The sequence below is a fragment of the Arvicola amphibius genome, chromosome 9, assembly GCF_903992535.2.
Source record: "Arvicola amphibius chromosome 9, mArvAmp1.2, whole genome shotgun sequence".
Taxonomy (NCBI): domain Eukaryota; kingdom Metazoa; phylum Chordata; class Mammalia; order Rodentia; family Cricetidae; genus Arvicola; species Arvicola amphibius.
The window spans coordinates 8,406,358-8,431,305 of record NC_052055.2 but is presented as its reverse complement, the minus strand read 5'-3'; the positions used below and the strand labels follow the sequence as shown (position 1 = coordinate 8,431,305).

Here is a 24,948-nt window from a genome sequence, read left to right as displayed (position 1 = left end):
ATCATCAGGTTACTTGGGAGTGTTATTTTGAAAATGCGGACCTATTCGATGAGACGCTCCTAAGGCCTTGGAGTAAAGCTGGAGAATTGCTAGGAGAGTTTCCAGACTGGCTCAGGGCAGTAGATGCTTCTTGAAGAAGAAAAGGACAGAAAAATGGTTCCTTAAGTACAGGAACTATGGCCTGGGCTTGGAGGTACACACCTCTGATCCCAGCAACCTAGGGCCTAGAAGCATAAGCAGGTGAGTTTGAAAAGAGCCTGGTTTATACAGCAAGTTCTAATCCTACCAGAGCCCTGCCTCAAAGATTAAAAAAAGCATAGGAAATGCTATAGGGCCTTCCCTCCTCTTTGCCTTTTCTTTTGCTGCGCATGTAACAAATTCTGAACAGCAAAGAGCTCTTCACTTTTTTAAACATTGCTGATTTTAATAGCAGGTTCTCTGCTTTTTCATTTGGGCATGAACTTGGAAGTTTTTTGGGTTTTGGTTTTGAACATCTATTCATCTATCGTAAGCACTGAGGTTTATAAAGAAATGCTTAGGGAAAGAAAAGGCCAGTCCATGTTGAGCCAGAGGTGCCTGATAGTGGGAAGCATTGCTGCAAATGCCTCATGACTTCAGTTTGCTCCCTGGAGCCCATGGTAGCAGAGAGAACCAGCCTCTAGGCTCACCCCAATAATCCCCATCGTTCACACTGAAAATAATCATAAATAAAGTAAAATTGGGAACAGAAACAGTATCCAGGTGTGGAGAAGGAGCAGGATCGGACTATTCTTGTATAATGCAGACACTGTTAAAGTCAGTATAGCGTTTTTTTTTTTTTTTTTTTTTTTTAATTATAGGCAGTAACTATTTAAATTTAGTTTGTGGTGAGAATGAACAGTTTTGGGTTTTTTTAATTATTTATTATCTTATGTGTATGATGTTTTGACTGCTTGCGTGTTTATATACCATATGTCTGCCTGGTATCCAGAAGATCAAAAGAGAGCCTCACATACTAAGAGATGGTTATGAGCTTCCCTGTGGGTGCTGGGAATCAGACTCAGCTTCTGGAAGAGGAATAAGTGCTTATAACCACTGAGCCATCTCTCCAGCCCCGCTATTATCCTATTGTCTGCCTTTATCTCAGCTTCCTAAGTGGCTAGAAGTACAAATGTATGCCACCACAAGTACAAGAGCTATTAATTGTTGAGCATTAATCTGAGATACTTTGCAACGTAGATTATGTGTGAGTTTTCTCTGTATTTTTGTGGTGGTATAGTGAACAGAATTTGGTTTGTGAAATTATAGTTTATATTAAAAAAAGATTCTTGACCAGATTAAAATTGCATTCCACGTAGTAATAATATGTAAACCTTTAGTGTAGTGCCTATGTTCATAAACTCTAGGGTAGTAGTCAGTCAGGAATTAAATAGGAACATATAGAAGGATACTTGGAGTGAAATCATGGAAATGTGGAGCCCGGTGACACGCTACCTGTTCCTGCCTACTCTCAGCACTAGTCACCCCGCCCTTCAGCATTGTAGATTTCCCCTCCACAGTGGGAAGATGAAGTCCTCTTTCTCTATGTGCCTTTGGGGCTCTAGTGAAAGGAAGTTGTGTCTTTGGGGAAGGTGTTGAGTTGGTGGTTCCTGGCATGTGAGGGAAAGTATAAAGAATAAATAAGTGTGTGTAGTTTGAATTAATGGAAGCTTGTCTAGACAGTCTCATGGAGTGGTGTTGTTTAACTCATGGTACCATTTCATTAGCTTTGAGAGAAAAAAGAACCACAGTTGTTGCACAACTGAAACAGCTCCAGGCAGAAACAGAGCCAATTGTGAAGATGTTTGAAGATCCAGAAACTACAAGGCAGATGCAGTCCACCAGGTAATCTGTGAACTCGGATCCTAGAAGGTCTCTAACCTGGGCCCCTGTAGTAAAAGGTCAGGATCTAAGTGAGTTCCTCACTTGTATATTTTCATGTGTCTTTATTTTTTAAGGGTTGTTTCTCATAGCAATATATTTTAGTACTAATTTATTTTTTATGTGTATAGTGCTTTGCTGAAAAATGTGCATTTGCATACATGCCTAGTGTGCTTAGTGGTCAGAAGAGGGGGTTAGGTTCCCTGGGACTGGAGTTACAGGCGATTGTGAGCCTCTGATGGAGGCTGGGAATTTGAACACAGGTCCTCTGCAAGAGCAATAGATGCCCTTAACAGCTGAGCCACCTCTCCAGCCCTGATACTATGATTTTAAGAAAGTTTTTTAAACCAACTAGTCATACCTTATCATGCCCTGGCAGTTCAATATGCTCTGGTCCTTGATAGGAGATATTTGTCAATATTTGGAGACCTTGATTGTCACATTGGAGACGTGCTGCTTGTAAAAAGGAAGCGTACAGGAGGGAATGCTGCTAAACTTTTTGTGTTCAAGATCTGCCTTTCCCTGTACCCCTTCCCAAGAGTCACCCAACTGAAAGCCATTTGGAGAAAACCCTGTTCCTGGTGGACGCCTAGAATGCCTGGGTTGCTTTCTGAAGGAGAAACCTGAGCTCACTTACCGCTTACATTCTGTTACATTTTTCAATATCTGTACTCATCCCAGCTAAGATTATTTTATTTCTAATTTTTTTTCTAGAAACAGACTTTCTTGTTTTGTTTCCAAATAAGGCACATTGCCTTAGCATTACTTAATGCTTTGAAGCCTATGGAGTTACTAGAAATATTTAAAAGTAAAATGTACTAAACTTGAATGTTACTGATGTCGTGTCTTAACTACCAATGTGTTTACTTCAGAAAGTGTTAGTGACTTTGCTATGCTGTTGGTTTCTATATTATATGTTCAAACCAAATTTTTAAGAGATTGGCTTTAAGGTTTTACTTGTGATTTGGAAAAGTCTTACCTGATATTATTAGACAAGCTGCAAATGCTACAAAATTACTCTGCCATGCTGTAATATGCTATGCACCATGCCATATTACACTAGGTGCTTGTGCAGACATACATACAGGTGCACAGATAAAAAGCTGTTCAAAGGAGAAAACTACCTTTATGAATATGCAGAAAGTGAATGTTGAAATAATCCGGATGTTAGATGAGAACAGATGTTTTTAGGATGTGTTAGACACATAAAGATCAGAAATGGGGACTGGAGAGGTGGTTTAAGAACATGTACTGAAGCAGAGGACTAGCTGCATTTCAGGTGACGGACGACTGCCTGTAAGTCCAGCTGCAGGGGCTCTATTGCTCTGGCCTCTGTAGGCACCTACAGGAATGTGCACAATACCCACGCAGGCTTATACTCATAGCTAAACGTAACGAGAGTGACTACTCAAAGAAAACTTGGAGACGGTGACACAAAGGAAGGAGCAGAATGCACGCAGGACGTCCTCACCACACAGTAGACGGAGCCTTTCGCGATGGATGGGCTCTGTGCAGATTAGCTCTTTGTCAGTTTGGTAAAGCTAGACTAACCTGGGAAGGGGAACTTCCCTTGAGGAATTGCCTCCATCTAATTGGCCTGTAGGCATGCTTGTGGGCATTTTCTTGATGAATGCTTTTCTGTGGGAGGGCCCAGTCTATATATGGGGAGAGAGGGGCAATGTCTAGGAAATGTATAGGAAAACAAACTGAGCAAGCCAGTAAGTGGCATTTCTTGATGGTCTCTATATCCCCTTGGGCCTCCAAGGTCCCGCCCTGACTCCTCAATGACTGGTTGGGAAATGAACCCTGTCCTCTCCTCCACAGGTTGCTTTGCATCAGAATGTTTTATCATAGCACCAGAGAATAGCAAATGAAGGCAGGAATTTAGTTGAAAACAAATGAGGGACTCAGCTGTTACAAATGTGTACTCTAATAGACTTACAAACTACTTTTTCATAGAAATGATATTTTTCTACTAATCTCTTAGTTGCCATTGATCGTACAGTGTGTTTCCTATACTCTATCAGAAAGTAGACAGAGGATAGTGAAAGTCTGAACTTTGTGCACAGTTTTTTTTATTTTTGTATTCAGTCATTTAATGCTGGGAGGGCTCCCAACATGTGCCACTGGCCACAGCATACTCCCACATATGAAAAATGCCAAAGAAAACATTTTGCTTTTTATTCCTTCTCCTTTGGTGTCTTTGTTCTACTTTCTTTTATTAGTTTGTTTAGATCTAGAGTTAATGCAAAACTAATTTAAGAAAAATTAAGTTGGGCTATTTGGCAGCTTGATCTGAGTAAGAATTGTCTGAGGTTTGTGCCACTGTGACGTAGGTACCATCTAAGTTTGGTCTCCAGTCAGCGCCTGAGAAATCTGAAAGTAAAATTTCCAAGTTTGTATTCATTCTTATATCAAAATTTGACATGTGCTATTTGTTTTATTCTAGAAGTTATATTTCTGTTTAAGAATTAAGAGATTTAAAGTGACTTTTTAGATGATAATGTAGAAGTTAGAGCTATGTATTTTGTGTTCTGCAGCCTATAAATCATAATAATGCTCACTTTTTCCAATATTAAGGGATGGTCGGATGTTATTTGACTACCTAGCAGACAAGCATGGGGTGAGTATTTTTTTAATATTAAAAAATGGTCATTTTTGGAAAAAGATCTTTAGAGACTAAGACTGTGCACAAATTTATAGAATTCTTAGGTTAACTTAAATAACATCTGGTATGTTTTTAAACACAGTTTTTGTAAAAATGGGTGATGAAGGGGGAATTTTTGTTTATAATCCCCATTTTGTAACAAATCCTCACAGTGTTTGCCTTATGTGGATCATCATACAATAGTAACTCTCTCCCTGCCTGAACTATGTAGGCCAAACTGTCCACAAATTCTGATGATCCTCCTGCATCTGTTTTCTGAGTCTAGGATTAAAAGCACCTGCTGCTGTGTCGAACTCAGAATTCTTTTTCCTTGTAGCTTTATGAGGAAAGGAAGAACTAGAATTGAATTTAAAATGCTTTCTTTACACATTAAGAGAACATTTTGGCTACTTTAGGGAATGCAGGAGTTCTTGACATTTTCTGTTCTTCATTAGTTCATAAAGTTATTGTTCTTCCTAACCTTTGACTCCTCTTCTGTTAGCTTAGGGCATCACCCTTTTTTGTTTTGTTCTTTTTTTTTTTGAGTTTTCTCTGTGTACCTCTGGCTGTCCAGGAACCTACTCCGTAGACCAAGTTGACCTTAAACTCACATCTGCCAGCCTCAACCTCCAGCACGTTGGGATAAAGGCAGGCCTGAGAAGGGCTTTGTGTACTATCAGGCTTATCTTTTAGTTTTCAGCTCTTGTTTACTAGAGAGATTGCTGATCAGCAATAATACTCTGTGCTTTGGTACAGAATATTTAGTAGTTTGTTGTTGTTTTAAGCCTTCAATTCTTTTAGATTTCCTCAGTTTTTTTGTTTAAAAGTCAATAATGTTTTGAGGCCAGTTTTAGGGAAAAAAAAGAGTTCTGTTGTATGTGTTATTTTTGTTAACAACGTTGGAGGTGTCCATGTGCTTTTTAGTTTAGTCAACTTAGTGGACTTACAGAAGACGTCAGCTGTAGTTCAAGTTTGTTTGTTTATGTGTTTAGTAAAATTGCTATCAGTACAGTTCAGAACTCTGAGGTAAAAACATTAAATGTACAGTTTCATGCATACACATGTACATGCAATCAAGTATTTCTCTGATTAGGGTTTATTGGTGGCAATTGTTCATCTAAAAGAGTTAAATGAATGGAATTTTGCAACTTAACTATGGAAACTTCTCCCGCTCCCCCCAGTTTAGGCAAGAATATTTAGATACACTTTACAGATATGCCAAATTCCAGTACGAGTGTGGGAATTACTCAGGAGCTGCAGAGTATCTTTACTTCTTTAGAGTTTTGGTAAGTACCTCTGTGTTTTTCTTTTCCTTTTACTCTGCTTCTAGAACTTTTCCTGCTTCCTCAAAAAAATTGTCTGTTGAGTCTGTCTTTTAAATTTTAAAACAGTCATTGGCAAAGGAGAAAAGTAGTTTAGGTTTAAAAATAGAAGGAAGGAAAGAGAAAAAGAAAGGAAGGAAGGAAGGAAGGAAGAAAGAAAGAAAGAAAGAAAGAAAGAAAGAAAGAAAGAAAGAAAGAAAGAAAGAAAGAAAGAAAGACGAGAAAATCCTTCACAGCAAAACCCAAATAGAAAACCGTAATAGGGCCTCAGAATTTGAAGGGAGGGCTGCCAAGAAAGGATGGAACTAAACATTCTCGGAGTACAAACCTGGAGACCTCACTTTGATCCCAGAATCTACATCAGGGTGTTTAGAGAAAAACACTCTGCAAAGCTGTCCTCTGACTTCTACACTTACTCTGTGGCAGCCTGCACGCATGCACACATGTGTATGCATGCTATAATAATAAATACAATTTAAAAACAAATTTGGAAGTAGCTTTAATTTGACCTTGAAATCCAAAAATAGGAAACCATTAATGTATGTGAATGTTAGTGTTAGCGGAATTCTGTGCTCTCGTGAATTTATTATGGTAATGTCAACAGAGCTAATGACACAGGTTTAATAAGTGCACCTAATCTGTTCCTTGTTCTGAACAACTGTGATCCTGTATTTTTTTAAATGTGCTTTAATGTTGACCTAATTTTTATTTACCCATTTCAACTAATAAAAAGTAAAGGTAAGTGATTTCTTCATTACATGGAGGTGTGGGGAAGTTTGAACAGTTACTAACTTCATTGTAGTCTGCTCAGTCACTTCCTAGATTGTGTGCTTTTGCAGAGGGAACAGAGCCTGGTATGAAGCCTGGTTAAAACTCAGGCTTCGACTTAGCAAGTTTTCTCGTTCTGTCTTCTATTTAGGTAATCGCCGTAATAGGTACTCTTTAAAGTAACCAAAGTGCTCCTCTTATCTAGCCTTTTATCGAGGAAGTTATAATTGGGACTCACTGTGGATTAATGGACCAGTACCCAAGCCTGTGGTTTCTTTAGTTAATCCTAGAAATTAGAGAAAGTCCTGCTTAAGTCAGCTACTTAGATTTCTTTGTTTTCTTTTGCTATTTTTCTTCTAGTTTTATATGTCACAAAGAAAACATTTGGAGCATGCCATCTCTGGTGCCTTCCATGAAATTCAGGTTTCCTGTTTGGGGTAGTTAAAGAGGCAGGTGCTCGTCATTTATTCAGATTTCTCCTACGCTGCAGTTGTATGGGACAGTCTCTAGACTACCCACTGTCCTTCCTTCAAGGAAACAAATCTTTTCTGCCTATTTCCAAGCTTGATTTAAAACATTGTTTGCTCATTCTCTCATTTGTGTAAATGAGTTCATTTACGGATAAGCTGTGATTAGCTTGCAAGTGCACTGAAGGTAATCATTGATGTTGACCGTGAAGTGACTTATCAAAAAATTCCATCGCTTTTACCTTGAATGTTAGCAGGGATTGAAGAGAGCAAAAGTTGATTACTTTGAGAATATAAACAGCTTAAGCTAGGGTTGTAAAACCAGAAGCCTGGTATGATTACAGGTCCATGAAAAGAGCCGGTTATTCATATCATCTGTTACTTGTGGGAGTGAATTTTGAGAATGAAGATTTAGTGTCGTGTTAGAGTTCCAGCACAGTAAATTTATTGTTGCTGGTCAGTGAGTGAACGTGCCATTTTCCTAAGACATGGAAACTTAAGGTAACTGCTGGAAATCCAGATATTGAAACTCTTCTAGTATATCCACGCTTGAAAGCAGGTTGCTGTGAAGAGCCAACTGGAATGAGATGGAGTTGAGCCAGCACAGTGCACACGAACCGTGGCGTTGCAAACTTGCTGAAGTTGTACAAAAAGCTTTTATTCCACCACTTAGAACACATTCTAGTTCTGTGAGTGTCGTGTTCATGGAGTGCAGCTTAATAATCAGCCTAATTTTCTGTAATTAATGGATGCATGCTTTATAACTGGGAGTTTTAATATTTACTTTAAAAATTATGACACATAATGCTCTGTCTTTAAAAACATTCAACTATATACCTTCGCATTATTCCTAAGAAATCTTATGTTGGAATTCAAATAATAGAGAGCAGCAAATGGAAATTGTCTTTCTTAGAATTTATGCAGAATTTTATTGTTCATTTCATAAGATAAAAGATTGGAGCTGGGTACAAGCTGTTTTGGCACATTGTTACCTAGTGCAAAGGGAGAACAGATGATTTACATTCTGCCGTTAAAAATTGTAGGTGTTTATCTGAAAGTTTAATAGTGAAAATTTAGTTATTTCTTTTGCATTAGACTTTTTTCATTTCTAGATTTTTTTCTTGGTGGTTGGTTACTCTTGAATCTATGGTTAAGGAAACATAAGCTATGAAAGAGCCATTGTAACTGTGGGCTGAGATTAGAATTTGACTCTCCAAATGACCTATTGTAGGTCAGTGTTTATAAATTAAAGCTGTGTGACCCTAGATTTATTTTTAAAAGACTTGGTGACTTTTATAATATGTTGAATGTACTGTTTGGATGTGAAACTTCTTTGCATTATGCTTCAAAAGTATATTAATTAAAATGAAATCAGGAGAGTTAGTAGATGTTTCTGAATATTTTTGTTTTGAAAGTTACTGTATTTTTATTAAGGAAGGATCTGTTCTCATTTTAGAGCCTTTGGTCTACCTCTAAAATAGGACCATTAGGCAGCTGTTTAAAAGTTAATTGAAAATACCAGGACCATTTCTGATTACTATTTTTTAGGGTTGTGTCGTCCCCCCTCCCTCCACCGCCCCGTTAGAATTGAAGATGTATTGAGGTTAACAGTCAGTGGCATATCAGTCCCTTTAAAATTACTTTCCATGGTTCCCAGACAGCTTGTGTAACAGTGACTCACTGAGCATTGCCAGTTTTGACTCTTCTGCTGTCCTGTCAGTTTTAAAAGGTGTCTAGTTCGTGCTGATTCCCAGGCATGGCCTATACTCATTGTCTCTAATTGGAATATGTATTGAGTTGGGAGACAGAGTAAGTGTATGTTGAATTTGATAGCATTATAATAGACTTGATGAAATTGTGTGTGTGTGTGTCAGAGGTGGGGTGGGGTGAGTATGTGCACTCAGGATTATTGCATGCATTTGAAGGCCAAAGTAAGGTTGGGTATTCTCTGTGACTCTATGCATTATTCCTTTGAGACAGTCTTTACCTGTACCTGGAGCTAGACTAACAAACCCCAGCATATCTCACCTCTCAATCCCAGTACTGTGCTTAGGGGCGGTTTGGTTTGTGGATGTTGGGATCCTAAAATAAACAGTTGGTACCCTACCCACTGAACCATGTCTAGCTCCTGATGAAATAAATGTTTTAATCATTATATAATAGGAGCAATTTTATGGAACTTTATAAAATGGTTTTTGAATTTCAATGAATTTTGGCATGCATCTTTCTCATTACCAATTGACAAAGATATTTTTCTGAATTTTCAAAAAATTTTACATGTATGAGTATTTGTCTAAATGTGACTGCACCTTGTGAATGCCTAGTGCCTACAGAGGTATAAAAATAACAACACTAATAATCAACAACCAAAAGCCAGGGGGGCATTAGATCCCATGGAGCTAGAGTTATAGATGGTTGGTCAGCCACCAGGTGGGTGTTGGGCATGGAACCTGGGGCCTCTTGTTAGGACAAGTGCCCTTGACCAATGAGCCGTTCCTCTGCCCTCAAGAATATGTCTTGTGTCCTCTTTGTCATGGTACTCTAGTCCTAGTCCTGAACATTATTGATCTGCTTTGTGTGCCTACAGACAGGTTTTGTTTCTTTTAAACTTTGATGTGGAATGATAAAATATGTATGTTTGTGTCTGACTGTTCTTTATCAGCGAGGTTTGGAGATTGTGTTACAGCAGCTATCAGAATTCTTACTGCTCAGTGGTATTCCATTCTGTGCACGTACTTCTGTTCAGGTTTTAATCTCTTCATAAACATTTGGATTCCTTCCAGTTTTAGCTTATTAACAATTGTGCGCATTTATATATGGATCATTTTGTGGGTATACTTAATGATAGAAATTGGAGCAAGTGGCTTTTTGATCATGTTTCAAAGAAACACAGAGTAAATGGTGTTTCTTCAGGACTAAACGGCTATGGAACCGGGTGGGACATAAACCTCAGTCAACATTCTTGCTGTACAATATTGAGGCTATAACTAATTGTTCCTACAGGTTCCAGCAACAGATAGGAATGCATTAAGTTCACTCTGGGGAAAATTGGCCTCTGAAATCTTAATGCAGAATTGGGATGCAGCCATGGAAGACCTTACTCGGTTAAAAGAGACCATAGACAATAACGTGAGTTATGTGTTCTGGATTGATTCTCTGAAATTTCTATGTACTTGTTGTGTTTTTTGATATGGGACAACGTTGCTCTATTAAGAGGAGAAAAACATAAAAATCTTTTATATTTGGGTTTTTGTTACTGTTTTGACTTGACCAAAAGAGCATAGTTGATTTGCTCTTGTTAACTTTGAAGACTGACACAGTTGGTTTACTGGTAGAGAAAAGGATTTAGCCCTTTATGTCTGCCGTGGCCGTTCCACCTGTTTGCTGTACCCGTGGAAACGGTCTTACTGTAGAGAGCTGTTGTGAGGGTGACGGCTACACCCACGCTAATGTCACCACCTATACAGACTGAGGACTGTTGACTTCTGCCCCTGTTTATACAATGTCTTCTGAAGTGATTATAACATGTGATAGTTTGAAATATCAAAGATCATGAGAAAAGGATAGGGGTCAAACCTTGATCATAATGCCTGGCTAGTACACGCCTTAGACTAGGGTCTAGTTCTGATTACAGTTTTAAGATTGCATATGTTTATTGTTTGTCTGTTTTTCACATACTAATATTTCCTGTGTTTACATTTCTTAATCCTTCAGTCTGTGAGTTCTCCGCTCCAGTCTCTTCAACAGCGAACGTGGCTCATTCATTGGTCTCTGTTTGTTTTTTTCAATCATCCAAAAGGCCGTGATAATATTATTGATCTCTTCCTCTACCAACCACAGTAAGTTACATCACTGTTTAATTTTAGTTTTTGATTATCTAAATTTGTCACCTGCCAATTTTGTTTGATTGTAGTATATCTGTACTTGATAATTAAAAACCTCACATATAGCTGTTAGGTAAGTTATTTGATTACTCTAGGCCCATCTTTCAAAATTCTTCTTAAAGTATGATTTCTGAACCAACAATATAGATATCATGAAGACTCAGGGCTCATCCAGAGGATTAAATCAGAATTTGCATTGTTGTCTTGCATACAGCTGGTCCTCTATTTTAGTTTATTTTCTGTAACCAACTGAGAAAAATTTCATTTTTACCAAATATGTACTGGTATTTTCTTGTAATTATTCCATAAATAATATAGCAGTAACTATATTTATCAATAGTAATCATGGCATACAGAGGGAAATCCCACATCAACAAACAGAAACTATATATTATTAGGTAATTAGAGATTATTTCACTTATATAGTATATGCAAGCTGTAACCCATAATTTTATAAAGGACTTAGGCATCCATAGATTTAGACACACAATGGCATTTGGAACCAATCCCCTATTGATATTGAGGGGTAACTATATATTCAAGTGTTAGGAATTAAGACTTATGCTAATTTATTGGAAGGTAAAAAAGGGTAGAGGTCATATCATGGAAGAGTCCCTTTTGTATCAACTTACCCTGTCCGGCCTTTGGCTTATCTTGAATTGATAAGAAATCTACCCACTGCTTTGTAAATTTGTTAACTACACTATTGTGTTGTTGGCCAGAAGTTTTGTTTTGTTTTTATTTTTTGTTTACCTTTTTAAAGTTCTTACTGTTACTGAGGTTCTTTATGTACCTCAGTCTTACCTAAAATGTAAATAAATAAATAGATAGAGTTTCTGATTAGTTGTTTTGTTAGCCAAGTAAGAAAAGTCATTTGCCAGCAGGGATTCAGTTGTTTTTTATTTCAGCAGCCAAAGACACACAACCAGGACAAATGAACTTGTTTGGAACTAGAATGGTTGCTGAAGTGTGGGACCAGGGCTTTGATCTGGGAAAGGTAGATGTTTTCTGAGTTACAGCTGCCCTTCGGCTACTGTCACCATGCACAGCAGGACGTGGAGATTCACTTCTGCAGTCTAATATTCAGGCTGAGATTTCAAAGGAAAACAGTGCTTTCATGTCAAATTTATGCTTTAGTAAAGTCATTTCAGTGACAGCATGATATGAATCACAAGCCAGGCCTTGCAGCTTTGTGTTTTCCGTTCTGTCCAAAGCTAAAACAAGAAGCAGAACTTCTTGTTGCACAGATCTGTGACTGATTCGTTCAAACTCACATTGCACTTCTAGAATGTCATAGACTCATTACAAGCACAAAGGAAAGTCCCAGATTTCTAAATTCATTCAACTAACTTCAACTAGAAGTGATGAATCTGTAATGCAGTTGCATGCAAAGAAGCAATGTCAAGACAATTTAATTATGTAAGCAATAAAGTGTACCCCATATGCTTGTCAGTAGATAGCAGTAGTTAAAGTACCTAGAAAGAAAAATGATTTTTTTTTCATTGGGGTGTTAGCTTAGTGGTAGAGCTACATCTTTGTATAGCTTTTATTAGACCCTGGGTTTGAGCTCTGGCATTGCAACATCCCTCTCCCCCAAATATTAAGTATTTGGAAATTTTATTATAGGTCAGCATTAACCAATAAACATTTTAAAATGTGTAATAAATTTAAATTTTTTTACTTTTTTTTAAAAAGATTATCTTATTGAGCCTACCCTGTCCTTGAACTTTAGTGTCTAAGGATGACTTGAACACCTGATTTTCTGCATCCTGCTCCAAAGTGTGGACGTTACAGGTGTGCACTGTCATGCCCAACTCAACTGCCATCAATTTTTTTTTCTTTTTTTTTTTTTTCTTTTTTTGGTTTTTCAAGACAGGGTTTCTCTGCAGCTTTTTTAGAGCCTGTCCTGGACCTAGCTCTTGTAGACCAGGCTGGCCTCGAACTCCCAGAGATCCACCTGCCTCTGCCTCCCGAGTGCTGGGATTAAAGGCGTGCGCCACCACCGCCCGGCTTGCCATCAATTTTTATAAACACTTCTAAATTTGAACCCTGTTAGTTATCCCTGATGAAGGAATTCTGTTTGTCTCATTACTTAACTTATATTTTTAAACATACGCTCAAATGCTTTAATTTTGTCATTAGAATAGTTTCGAAATTTGACATCTTAAGTAAATACCTGTGTAATCATCCTAGTTCTTCACATCATTTTTGTCAGCTTCTGCCATGTATTCACAGAAACGGTATACCAAGGAAGTGGCTCACAGGAGTATGAAAAGAATACAAGTTTAGCATCATATGATAGATTTGCAGATTATTAGGTATTAAATTCTAAAATCCTGAAGAATTCAGTAGGAATATGTAATACAATGATGTGTGTACGCTTGCATGTGTATATGCATGTGTACATGTTATAGTCTAGGAGAGCATAGAAGTTAATATTCAAAAGCTTCCTGGAATTTCATCTTCTGAGTTTATAATTAGAAGAACAGTTTCTATGGAGTCAACTTTATTGATGGGAACTGGATTGATACTCTAGAACTTGAATATATAGTTTTGAGAAATGATCTTTACAGACATAATTCTGAACTCAACATCATACCTGGTGGGGAAGGTACTCAACTAGTATGTATTGGATCTATATAAGGAAGTTGTTAGGGTAATGCAATGACTTAGAAGGTTGTCCATCGTCAGTAGTAGCATGATTTGGTAATTAATGGCAAAGACCCCATTGACATTTATGTCACATCTATTCCTGTTTTCATGATTGCCACTGCTACACATTTAATCCAGGCCATGTAATATTTTATAATGCCCTCATTGTTTCTACTTTTACATCAGCAAAATTAGTTCGTGTATGTGCCCAGTGTTCTGACTGTGAAAGTACCTGTATATGCAAATTCTCTCTCTGTTCCGATGAGAGAGTCTAAGTCAGCTGTCTCCAGGGCTTTTGGGATAAACTAATAGTACATCTAGAGACCTTCTAACATCGATTCTGCAATCGTAAGGACTTACTGGATTCTTGAATGAATCTTCCAACTCACTCTTGGAAGTAGTGGTGCAATTCCCATCCTGTCATTGAATTTGCTGGTTTTGTAGGTGGTTCCCTTGTAACAGTTGTTCTTAAATGTTTGCAGTCTGAGGTTAAACAGTGCAGTCAGATGTTCCCTTTAATTCACACTGAATTATTTACATTGAAAATTGTGCAAGTTCAGTGACTATCAAGTAATTGTTGTATTTTTACTTTAGGTACCTTAATGCAATCCAGACGATGTGTCCACATATTCTCCGCTATCTGACTACTGCAGTCATAACGAACAAAGACGTGCGGAAACGCCGGCAGGTGCTGAAAGACCTAGTGAAAGTTATTCAGCAGGTAAAACCAAACACTTTAAAGCGCAGAACCCTTAGTTTTGAACTGTTCTAAAGTAAGACTCTGGAGTCTTAGGTGAAAATGTGTAAAGTACATGAAGTTAGAAGAGAGCCAAGCCCTGGGCGTTTACTTCTGTAAATTCCCAGTATCTTTGTGACAGATGTGGCGTGACTGATTGGTGCTTTCTTCCAAACTCTGGCTTGCTAGAGCTGCTTCTTGGTGGTTTGGGGAGTTGTTACCTGTACAACTACATGTTGACCTTTGGAATAGAATGTATAGTAAGATTTCTTAAGGTGGACAGAAGCCACTGCTGTTAGATTTATTTTTGAGCTTCTCAGAAAAACAAACATAAACAGTCTAAGAACTCTTTATTTAAAATAATAACACATTTATACAAGGAAACGATTGTTACAGTAGGGTTATATCTTCATAGCTGAAGAAGTTCTTTATTGTTTATTGACTAAAGGAGACTAGGTGTTAGAATTGAAAACTTCTGAGTAATTCTGAAGTTTAGAGACTTTGGATAGTATGTGTTACCTGGGATAAGCGTTTGACTAGGTGCTGGAAGAATAGGACAGTGGATTATTGGCTGTGAATTAATAAGAGAACTGGAAAGTGGGGATACTTTAAATAGGCAGTGTGCTAAACAGTGCTCAACAAGCTCTAACTGGACACGTGACTTGATTTTACAGGAGTCTTACACATATAAAGACCCAATTACAGAATTTGTTGAATGCTTATATGTCAACTTTGATTTTGATGGAGCTCAGAAAAAGCTGAGGGAGTGTGAATCGGTAAGTATGAATTTTTACTAATCAGTTTACATTCTTAAATTTCTAGATGTGGTATTGAAGTAATTGAATTAAAAAAGAAGCTAAATGGCAGGTTATTGGTAGAATGAAGTCGTGTAATTAGCATTTGTCTCCGTTGGTTACAGATGTTAAAGCCTCAGCTGTTTTGAATGCATCTGGGTCTCCTTAATTCTGTTTTTCTAATCTGGTTCATATGTACTTACATATCACAACTTTGACTCATATTTGGAGTTGTTTTTAGAATTTTTTAAATGATTATATTTAACATTTCCTATAAACCAGGAAAATTTTATAGTTATGATTTTATACCCAACCTTTCCTTTTGTTTAGTTGACAAGCTCTTCCGGAGAAAATCTGGAACTTGATATGTAGACCAGACTGTCAATGGACTCACAGAGACCCAGTCACTTGCCTCTGCCTCCCACGCGCTGGTATAAAGGCTGGCATCATTATGCTCTGCTGCTGCTTTTGTCGTTTGTTTTGTTTGATTTTTTTTAAAGAAACTCTTGTAGTGTTGTGGGCACACACGTGGATGCTAGAAGAGAGCTTTGTGGGGCTTGTTTGTCCTTTCCCCGTTGCATGGGTTCCAGGGTGTATGCTTGCATGCTATGCTTTACCCACTGAGCCATATTCAGGGCTTTGCCACATCTAGTTAATTAATTAATTGATTAGCTCATACTCACAAAATATGGGGTTAGGTGAGGGTTGAGTGCACAGTTGTTATTTACCTTCAACTGATCTTAGGCCCGTGATCTTTGTATTTTAGGTTCCTGAGTGCTGGGATTGTAGGTGTATAACACCATGCTCAACTAATTTCATCCTTTAAAATCAAATTTTGGGAAAAAGGTGTACAGTTTAATTAAGATCTTTTTTTTCTCTAAGGGGAAGAATGGAAATACATATTGTAATTTTAAATATTAGTCAACATGGAGAACTAAAATCTGTCTTGATAGTTTGTATTCTTATAACCATGTGATTATTACTGTTGCTGTTGAAATAATCTCTTTTAACTGTTACTGTCTTTGAAATAGTAGCCATTCCTGCACTCTTTTCTCAGTCTGTTTGTCTTATGTTGCAGAAAGTTCATGTCCTTAGTCCATTTCTTCTTTTTAGTATTTGGGGCATGTTGGACTAAACAAAACATGTCAGGAAGTTGCTCTTCTGTTTCAGATCATCAATGAAATAAGGAGCCACTGAGGCTTTCTTGGAGTTTTTCTTCCATCATTTTATAACTACTTGTTTAAAATATTAAGGATTTGAAACATGAGCAGTATTCTAGAAATTGCTACGCTATAGGGTTTTAGGTAGATTATAGTGAAGAGAGCAATAAAGTAGACAAAGTGAGTCAAGTTTTAAAAACAGTCGTCAACAACATTAATTTTATAATCTATTTTATGCATATAGGTGCTTGTGAATGACTTCTTCTTGGTGGCTTGTCTTGAGGACTTCATTGAAAATGCCCGTCTCTTCATATTTGAAACCTTTTGTCGTATCCACCAGTGTATCAGCATTAAGTAAGAACACTCAGATCGGATATATATTTTTTCTACCTTTATTTAGTCTGTGTAATTGCCATTTATTATAATGATACATGAAATAAGATTTCATTTGATTCCATTTTTGTTTCTCTTTGCTTTTATAGAAGAAACAGAAAATTTGCTAATGATTTGTGAAAATTTTAATGTGTTTGAATTTTGTGAATCTTTAGTCTTTATTTGTGTGGCAGAATATAATTTTTGCAAGTGACAAGTTGAAAACCTAAACTTCCTTTCCGTTACCTTTTTAAACAGTAAATAGTGTTGTGCCGTTAGGAAGGGCTATTTAAGATGGTTTTCAGCAGTAGGGCAATGAGTTAGCCCTTAGCAAATGGGAAATTTTGTTGTAAGGTCACTACATTTGGTAATAATTTCTGTTAATTAAGTTTGTTTATTTAATTACATATTTGAATTCTCATATAGTAAGCTGCTGTGACATCCTAAAATGTTGAAACATGGAAAGCTTGTGGTGAAGTTGAGTTGAAAGTTTCTCTGTTGTGTGAGAAAATAATTGGCAAAATTGTGAAATGTACGTGGCCTATTAGAAACTAATTTCATGTATTAGGCTTTCAAAAATTATTAGTGCCCTTTGGCCACAGATGAAGTCAAATATAAAACATAAAAACGTAGTACTTTTAATGTTTGCCTCTGAGGTATTTTGTGTAAACTAAATTCTCTTTCTTAATGTCATTTGTTTTTGGTAAGAGATCTATCCATGCTTGCCTAATTTTAGTGGGTTGTCCTTGAAGTGGTTGTCCATAGTTAGACATGCAGTGTGATCCCTGGGCCTTTCTTACGGGGTTAGGGCTTCATTGTAGTTTGCAGGCATGCCTTTTAAAATTGATTTTCTTCCTAGTCGTAATAAAAAATTGATGTGTGATTTAAAAGGCAGGCACGTCACATAGGGCTGATGGACAGCTACCTGAATTAGAGGATTTGTTTTGGAGATTTGTAATTGGGCTTCTCTGTGAAAGAGGAATGCTTAATATTTTGGTTTTCTTTTGTAATTTTCTCCTTTTCCCTCATAGACTGTGTTCTCTTGTGTGTTTGGAATTGATTTGTTTTGTTTGCATGTGTATTCGGCCAGAACTTCTTGCTCCTGTGTTTTATAGCGAATTTAGTACAGATCTTTGTTGAGTGCGTAAATGTTCTCTGAACATCTTATGTCGTAAGGCTTCTTTGTATTGTGTTTCTGAGGTGTCATGGATAAGGAATTTGTAATGATTCTTATTCTTTACATTTACAAGTTGGTATTTGGGTTTATGCTCACTGTGTCTGTCAGTGGAAGAGACCAAGTATTCATACTCTGGTGAAATGTGCAGCCTGGTGATGGTGATGGACTAGGACTCTGAATGCTTATAGTTTTGTCTGTGTTGATTGCTTGGCTTGCTCTTTTTGTACTGCTGGAATCCAACCAGGCCCTTGTAATTGTTAGGCAAGCTCTTGAACACTGACCTGTGCATAAAGTTTTACTATTTATCTTATGGACATTTTAATTTTCCTTGGATCTCTTTTCTCTTTTGCTAGACTATCTCAAAGCATCTTAAACTAAATTTCCAGAGGCTCCAAAGCCTCTTCTGGTACTTGCACTGCATTTACTTGAGGTTATCTAAACTTCTTTTTGCCTGCCTTAGAAGATTAAAAGTACTAAAAAATTAATAATTTAAGGAATATGTTGATGTGGATCATTTTTCTTCAGAATAGTACGTCAGGCATATTCAGGTTAGTATGGCTATGAATGTTTCCAAATAACAGAAGTTTGAGCTGCAAGAACCCTTAGAAAAAACTATGAATCCAGTACTGCACAGCTATAGAAAAACTGATTTGAAGTCTTTTTAGTAGGATAAATCTAGAAAAACAGAACTTTCTGTGGTGGTAGAGGAAGTGTTTTCTATCTTCATTGTTCAACCTGGGCTACTTGAAACATGACATATATTTCAAGTTCTAGAAGCAGAGTTTTCAAATGTTGAGTATGCATATGTGTGCTGGTCTGCGTGGAAGCATTTTGGCTGACTGTCACATGCAGTATTACTTACATGTGTAGTTGTGTATGCATGCAAGTATATTAAATCAGGCCTTCTTCATGATGTTTTAGCATACATTTTCCCGACATTTCTTTGGAACCTCAGGACTTGTAGAAATACTGACTCTGCGCTCTTATTTAGCTGGAAACCTTGAGGTTTGGTATCCAGCTGCTACCTAGGTCATCCTGGATTACCAAGCTTAGGCTGGTAAAGCCTACATTGTATTGTTCCTCACCATGAAATGTCTGTGTCCTGCTCTCACAGTTAACCATAGCTTCTTAGCAGATTCTCTAATTAGTTTTCATAGCATGCTCTTACAGATATACAGGCCTTTTCTTTATATGTATTGTTAGATGTATTGGTTGCGGTCTTCAGTGAAAACCAAATCAGAGGTTCCCATATCTTGACCTTTAGTCAACAATGTTTGAAATAAAATATAAAAAAAAAAAAAAAAACAAAAACAAAAAACTTGTCAACTAAAATTTGGAGAAGCAGGTTGTATGAAGTCGATACTAATATCCTATGTGAAGTGCTGGTCTCCCAAATCTGTGCTAAGGTGGACAGAATAACCAACCACTGTGGGGTTTCAGAGTAGAGAAAGAGAACATCCTCAAGACACGGGATTGCCTACTTGATAGATAATCAATCTGGGATCAATAAAAACCCAGTTAAGTCTCTAGATCAAGATATGTATGTAATGTTTGTAAATGTGTCCTCTGCTATCAAGTACTTCACAGAAACAAAGAGAAATACCTGGTTTGTGCTGGAAGCGTGAACAAGCTTAGTTAAAGCAACTGGACTGAGGATAGATATGTGCTTTTGTTTGGTGTTGAAGATTATTTGCTTTCTTAACTTGTTATGTTTTTGTATCTGGCAACTGGTAAACTAGTCAACATAAAAGATGTATAAAGCAATATTTAGAGAAGATATTTAGGTCTACTTTGAAATTGCTCCAGACACAGTTAAGATTTTTAGTACTGTTTGCATCTAGAATTTGTTTCTGTTTAGATCGGGAGGATTCATTTTAGAGCATTTTGTAGAGTTGCCTAAGCAACTGTGGGGTACCGGGCGGGACAGAAACCCCAACGAGCTGGCCCCTCGTGTTACAGACCCTTCTAGATAGAGATGACACAGAGGAGTCCAATAACCTCGGGATTATGCTGTTTTATTTTACTTTATTGCATTGCTAATAAACAGAATTGCTGTTATGATTTTAATTTTTAATGATGCCACAAACATAGTTACTGTCTGAAACCCGGATGCTCTGCTTTTAAATGGCAGAATACAGCCGGATGTGCTGAAACCTCAGCACTTGGGTGGAGTGGGCAGAGGCAGGAAGCTTACCACACATTTGAGATCAGCCTGAGCTAAATAGCAAAATTCTACTTCCAAAGATAAATAAGTAGAAGGATGTAGGGAAAATTGACTGTCAGCCAACCCAACTTGAACAGATTGACTCAGTTATGCTGGGTGAGATAGTATTTGTTTTTTAAAAACTTGCTCTTTCATAGCTTCAGATACTTGCTTACACAAAAGTTGATATTTCTCGAAAGTGCTAATGGAAAACAGAAGGGATTAATTGTGGAGACACAGGAAAGACAAGTTGCAGGAATATTTCTTTTTTGAAAACAGTCCATTTTAAGTGGTGGGTCTCTGGCATAGGCCTGTAATCCCAAGGCATCAGAAGGTAGGCTGGAAGATTACAAATTCAAATCCTCACTGAACAGAAAACCTAATGTTGGCTCACATTTTCTGTTCCACCAGATCCCACAGCCTTTTAGCCCCAAAGAAATCACACAGAGGCCTACGTTAGTTATAAACTGATAGGCCTAGTAGCACAGTAACTTGTACTAGCCCATTATTCTTGTCTGAGTTAGCCACATGGTTTGGTACCTTATTCGGCAAGGCAGTCACACCTTGCTTCTGTGGCTGGGTCACGACTGCAGAATGTGCTTTCCTCTTCCCAGAATTCTCATTGCCCTGCCTCTCCTTCCTTCCTGGTCCGCCTATACTTTCTGCCTGGCTACTGGCCAATCAACATTTATTTAAAATATAAGTGACAGGGTACAGACCATTGTACAGCAACCCAACTTAAGCCCAGTGTTGGAATTTTAATCAGGCATGGCTCATAAAGTAAAAAACAGGTTAGGAATTCTATTCTGTTCTGTTTTCTTCCGTTCTATCTCATATGTAGAGTACTTACCAAACATGGGCAGTGCCCCTTTCCTGTTTTTTTTTTTTTTGTTGTTTGTTTTTTATTCTTTGAACACTACTCTTTTTTGGGGACCACCACCCAACTCCCAAATAAAACACACAGCAGCTTATTATTTCTTATGAATGCCCAGCCTTTGCTTGACTTACTTCTAGCTTGCTTTTTTGGGGGGAGGGGAGATTGAAACAGGGTTTCTCTGTAGCTTTGGTGCCTCTCCTAGAACTAGCTCTTGTAGACCAGGCTGGCGTCAAACTCACAGAGATTTGACTCTGCCTTCCAAGTGCTGGGATTAAAGGTGTGCATCACCACTATCCAGTTTAGTCTGCTTTTCTTAAATTATCCCATCTATCATTTGTCTCTGTCTGGGCTTTTATCTTTCTCTATTTCTATATACCCTTTTCTTCTTTCTCCAAGCATTGCTGTGTTGCTGGCTGACTGGCCCTTGAGTCCTCCCCACCCCACCCCCACCCCCTTGGCCTTGCTCCTAGATCTTCTTTACCCTGATTTCTCTTCCTTTTTATTCTCTCTTCCTGTCAGCCCCACATATCCTTTCTCCTGCCTTGTTGGTCATTCAGCTCTTTATTAGATCAGTCAGGTGTTTAAGACAGGCACAGTAATACAGATTCACAGAGTTAAACAAACGCAACATAAAAGAATGCAACACATCTTTGCATTATTAAAACAAATGTTCCACAACATAAACAAATGTAACACACTTAAATAATATTCCACATTTTCCCGATCTTGTTTTAGACTATTTTATTGGTGACTAATGTCCACAACATTTTCCCGATCTTGTTTTAGACTATTTTATTGATGACTAATGTAGTTTTTACATTTGAACAAAAGTTTGTTGATTCCGTGTTTAAATATGTGAAATAGAGGTGTGGTCGAGAGTATTGAAAGACAATTTGATTGGTTTTTCTAAATTGGTTACATTTGAGTGGAAGCCTTATCTCTCCATAATCGGTTGTATAGCTGCTAATGACTTAAATACATATAAAGGTGGGTATACTATTGGATCCAGAAGTTCTGTCTGTAGTACTTCTAGGACCAACTTTGTTTCAGAGTGATATGTTGCTGGTTTTCCAGTCTTGTTGGAAATATTCTAGTTCTGTAAGTAGAATCAGTGATTATATTAAAAGTTGAATAGTGTATAATTTGAGGTGAAGACAAGGACAGATAATAATAGTGTGCATATATTCATGACTGCAAGCAAAGTCTGTTCCTGTTACCATAGTGCATATACTGTTTGTCAGCTGCCTGATTGACAAGTAGCACTTTAGTCCCTGCATACTAAGCACAGACCCTCTTCAACCTGATCGTAAGTTGAATAAATAAGGGCCAAAAGGTGTTTAATCATGTCTGCCTGGTGTCGGTGTGTCTGTCTCTTTCCTCTTCACAAGCAGTGTTAGTTATATACAGAATTACTGTAAGGAATCCCCCAGAGTTTTATCACTAACATAGAAACAGCCTTAAGTGTTAGCTCTATAGTGGCTGTACTATCTCATCATTCAGTAGCATAGAATTCTTCCTTTGATAACTGACTTCGGAGCATGCAGAGTATAAGATCGTGTTCTAAAAATCCAGAAGTTTCCTAAATGGAGGATATGGCACCTTTTTATCAAGGATCTTTACAGTCCAGCTGCTGTGTGAAGGCAATATAAACAGGAATGGGGTACATAGTTAAAAGTCATGTCCAAGAGAATATGATCCAGAAGGATCTGAAGTCTATGCAAAGTATAAGTCAAACACTGTGTATAAAAACTAAATGTGTACGTCTGTCTGTCCTCAGTATGCTAGCAGATAAACTGAATATGACTCCAGAAGAAGCTGAGAGATGGATTGTGAATCTGATTAGAAATGCAAGGTTGGATGCCAAGATTGACTCCAAACTAGTGAGTATTATAGTAGGTTTGGTACATGCTGTTTAACAGTCATGGAATAGCTACAAATTTTTCATTACAAATTTTATTCTGTAAACTTTGTTTGAGACAGGGTCTCACTGTGAAGCTATGGCTGCCCTGGAACTCACTGTATAGATGATGCTGGCCAGGTGCCTACTCTGCTGGGATTACAGTCATGCACAACACAACACCTGTTTTGGAAACTTTGTTAGGCTGAGCCTGGTGATACAGGCCTGTAATTGCCCCTAGTTGGGCTCTGAGGCTGGATTGAACGCCATCCTGAGCAAATTTACCCTCAAAATGGAAAAGTAAAACCAGGATGGGAGCTGTCACCAGGCCTAGGGCTATACCAGGACAGGACTGTAACTCTGACAAGGTTCCTGCCTGTTCTGTGTCAGCCCATTTCTGATACTATGTGTCCCACCAAAAAGTAGTTGGGTGACAGTTTTTTTGTTTGAAGGTGGTAGTACCTCTTATGTTTTCTTGCTGGGTGAATGTTCTTATCCCCATACAGTGTATAGGTGTGCAACAGGCATGTTGTATTGTGTTATGGTCACGATTTACTGAGATGCTCCACTCATTGGCTTTGCTTCAGTAATAATTTCTCTTTCATTTTAGGGTCACGTGGTAATGGGTAACAATGCAGTATCACCCTACCAGCAAGTGATTGAAAAGACAAAAAGTCTTTCTTTTAGAAGCCAAATGTTGGCCATGAATATCGAGAAGAAACTCAATCAGAACAGTAGATCAGAGGTAAGAACCAAGCATTTTCCATTCTGTTTGGTATTAGCAATAATGTAACAGCTGTTACATGAATGTTGAGAACATATCAGTATTGGTTAGTTCTAATTTTGTGTTTCCTTTTAAGCTTATAAATATTGTGTTCAAGAAAGTAAATTTTGTCTTAAATGTGTTAGGTTCCTAATTATAACTGGGTTGTTTTTTTCTTTTACTCTTCTTACATGACTTTATAAACTTGCTTCCTCAGGGCTCAGCACATAATGTTGATGCTGATGGATGATAACTTACATGTGCTTGAAATGTGTGTCCTTTCTAATGCTAAGACATAAATACTGCTTTCTGTGCTGATCTTACATAAATTTTAATTTTATCTTTTATTTGATGTTCATAAATAACTGTCCAAAAATATCCCCTTCTCCTTTTAGTAGAGATCCCTCATTTTAGACATTCAAGGAATTTGAGTGGCCTTGTGACTTCAAAATTCCAAGGCATTTGTAATTCTCCTTACACACTGAGCACATACAGCTGAGAGTAGAAAGTGTTAGTAACTCAGAATATTTAAGGACTCACTGAATTGAGACCAGAATAGGTTAGAGTGGATTTACAATTGCATTCTCCAACCAAGTCTAGTACAACTGAAACTGAACAGCAGTTTATACGATAATTTTTTCTTGTTTGCTTTTTTCCTCTATGTCCAGAATAAATTTGATGATTGTTACCATGTTAGTGACTGATTATTGGTGTGCTTTATTCCCGTCCAAAAGCTGTACCAGTGATGAGGTGTTTGTACTTCTTTCTTCTCTTAACATGGGGGTTTCATTCCGTCTTGATGGTTTCTCTCTGCATGTATTTTAGGCTCCCAACTGGGCAACCCAAGATTCTGGCTTCTATTAAAGAATTCTAAAGAAAAGAAGAAAAAGGAATCAGTAAAAGACACAGTAACCATTATATATATAAAGAACGACATACATTTTTAGGAGCATTTGACATGTTTGCTGTTAATTTTGGAGAATTTGAATAAAATTGGCCATGATTCACTTTTACCTTGTTTGAGTTTCCTTGTATGTGCAAGTGTGTTTTATAAACTTTGTTTTCAAACAACTATATTCCTAGTTGCTAAAGCCATATAAGAGATCCATGTGTAAACCCAGTTTCCCAGGGTACTGTAGGACAGTACAAAACAGAGTATTGCCATGGGAACAGTATGCATAAGTGGTTCTTTTTTAAATATGTGCAGATTTGTGTATCTTGTGGTTGAGGTAAAGAACTATTATTAGGTCACCTCAGTAGTTCTAATATGTGGCAGCCACTAATCTCTGTCTCTGAGAATTTTACAAAAATGAAATTGGAATCAGCCTGC

General features: G+C 37.5%; 1 protein-coding gene across 1 annotated transcript in view; it reads left to right on the top strand.

The window, feature by feature from the left end:
- Eif3e (eukaryotic translation initiation factor 3 subunit E) overlaps nt 1-24,631 on the top strand; it is a 28,966-nt gene extending 4,335 nt beyond the window's left edge. The window contains exons 3-13 of the mRNA XM_038343092.1: nt 1,746-1,863; nt 4,480-4,522; nt 5,728-5,832; nt 10,107-10,232; nt 10,818-10,942; nt 14,234-14,360; nt 15,050-15,151; nt 16,574-16,683; nt 22,736-22,838; nt 23,466-23,600; nt 24,444-24,631. Of these exons, the coding sequence (XP_038199020.1) occupies nt 1,746-1,863; nt 4,480-4,522; nt 5,728-5,832; nt 10,107-10,232; nt 10,818-10,942; nt 14,234-14,360; nt 15,050-15,151; nt 16,574-16,683; nt 22,736-22,838; nt 23,466-23,600; nt 24,444-24,482 (1,133 nt within the window). The 3' untranslated portion in view covers nt 24,483-24,631. The remainder of the gene's footprint in view (nt 1-1,745; nt 1,864-4,479; nt 4,523-5,727; nt 5,833-10,106; nt 10,233-10,817; nt 10,943-14,233; nt 14,361-15,049; nt 15,152-16,573; nt 16,684-22,735; nt 22,839-23,465; nt 23,601-24,443) is intronic.
- The last annotated feature ends 317 nt before the right edge of the window (nt 24,632-24,948 follow it).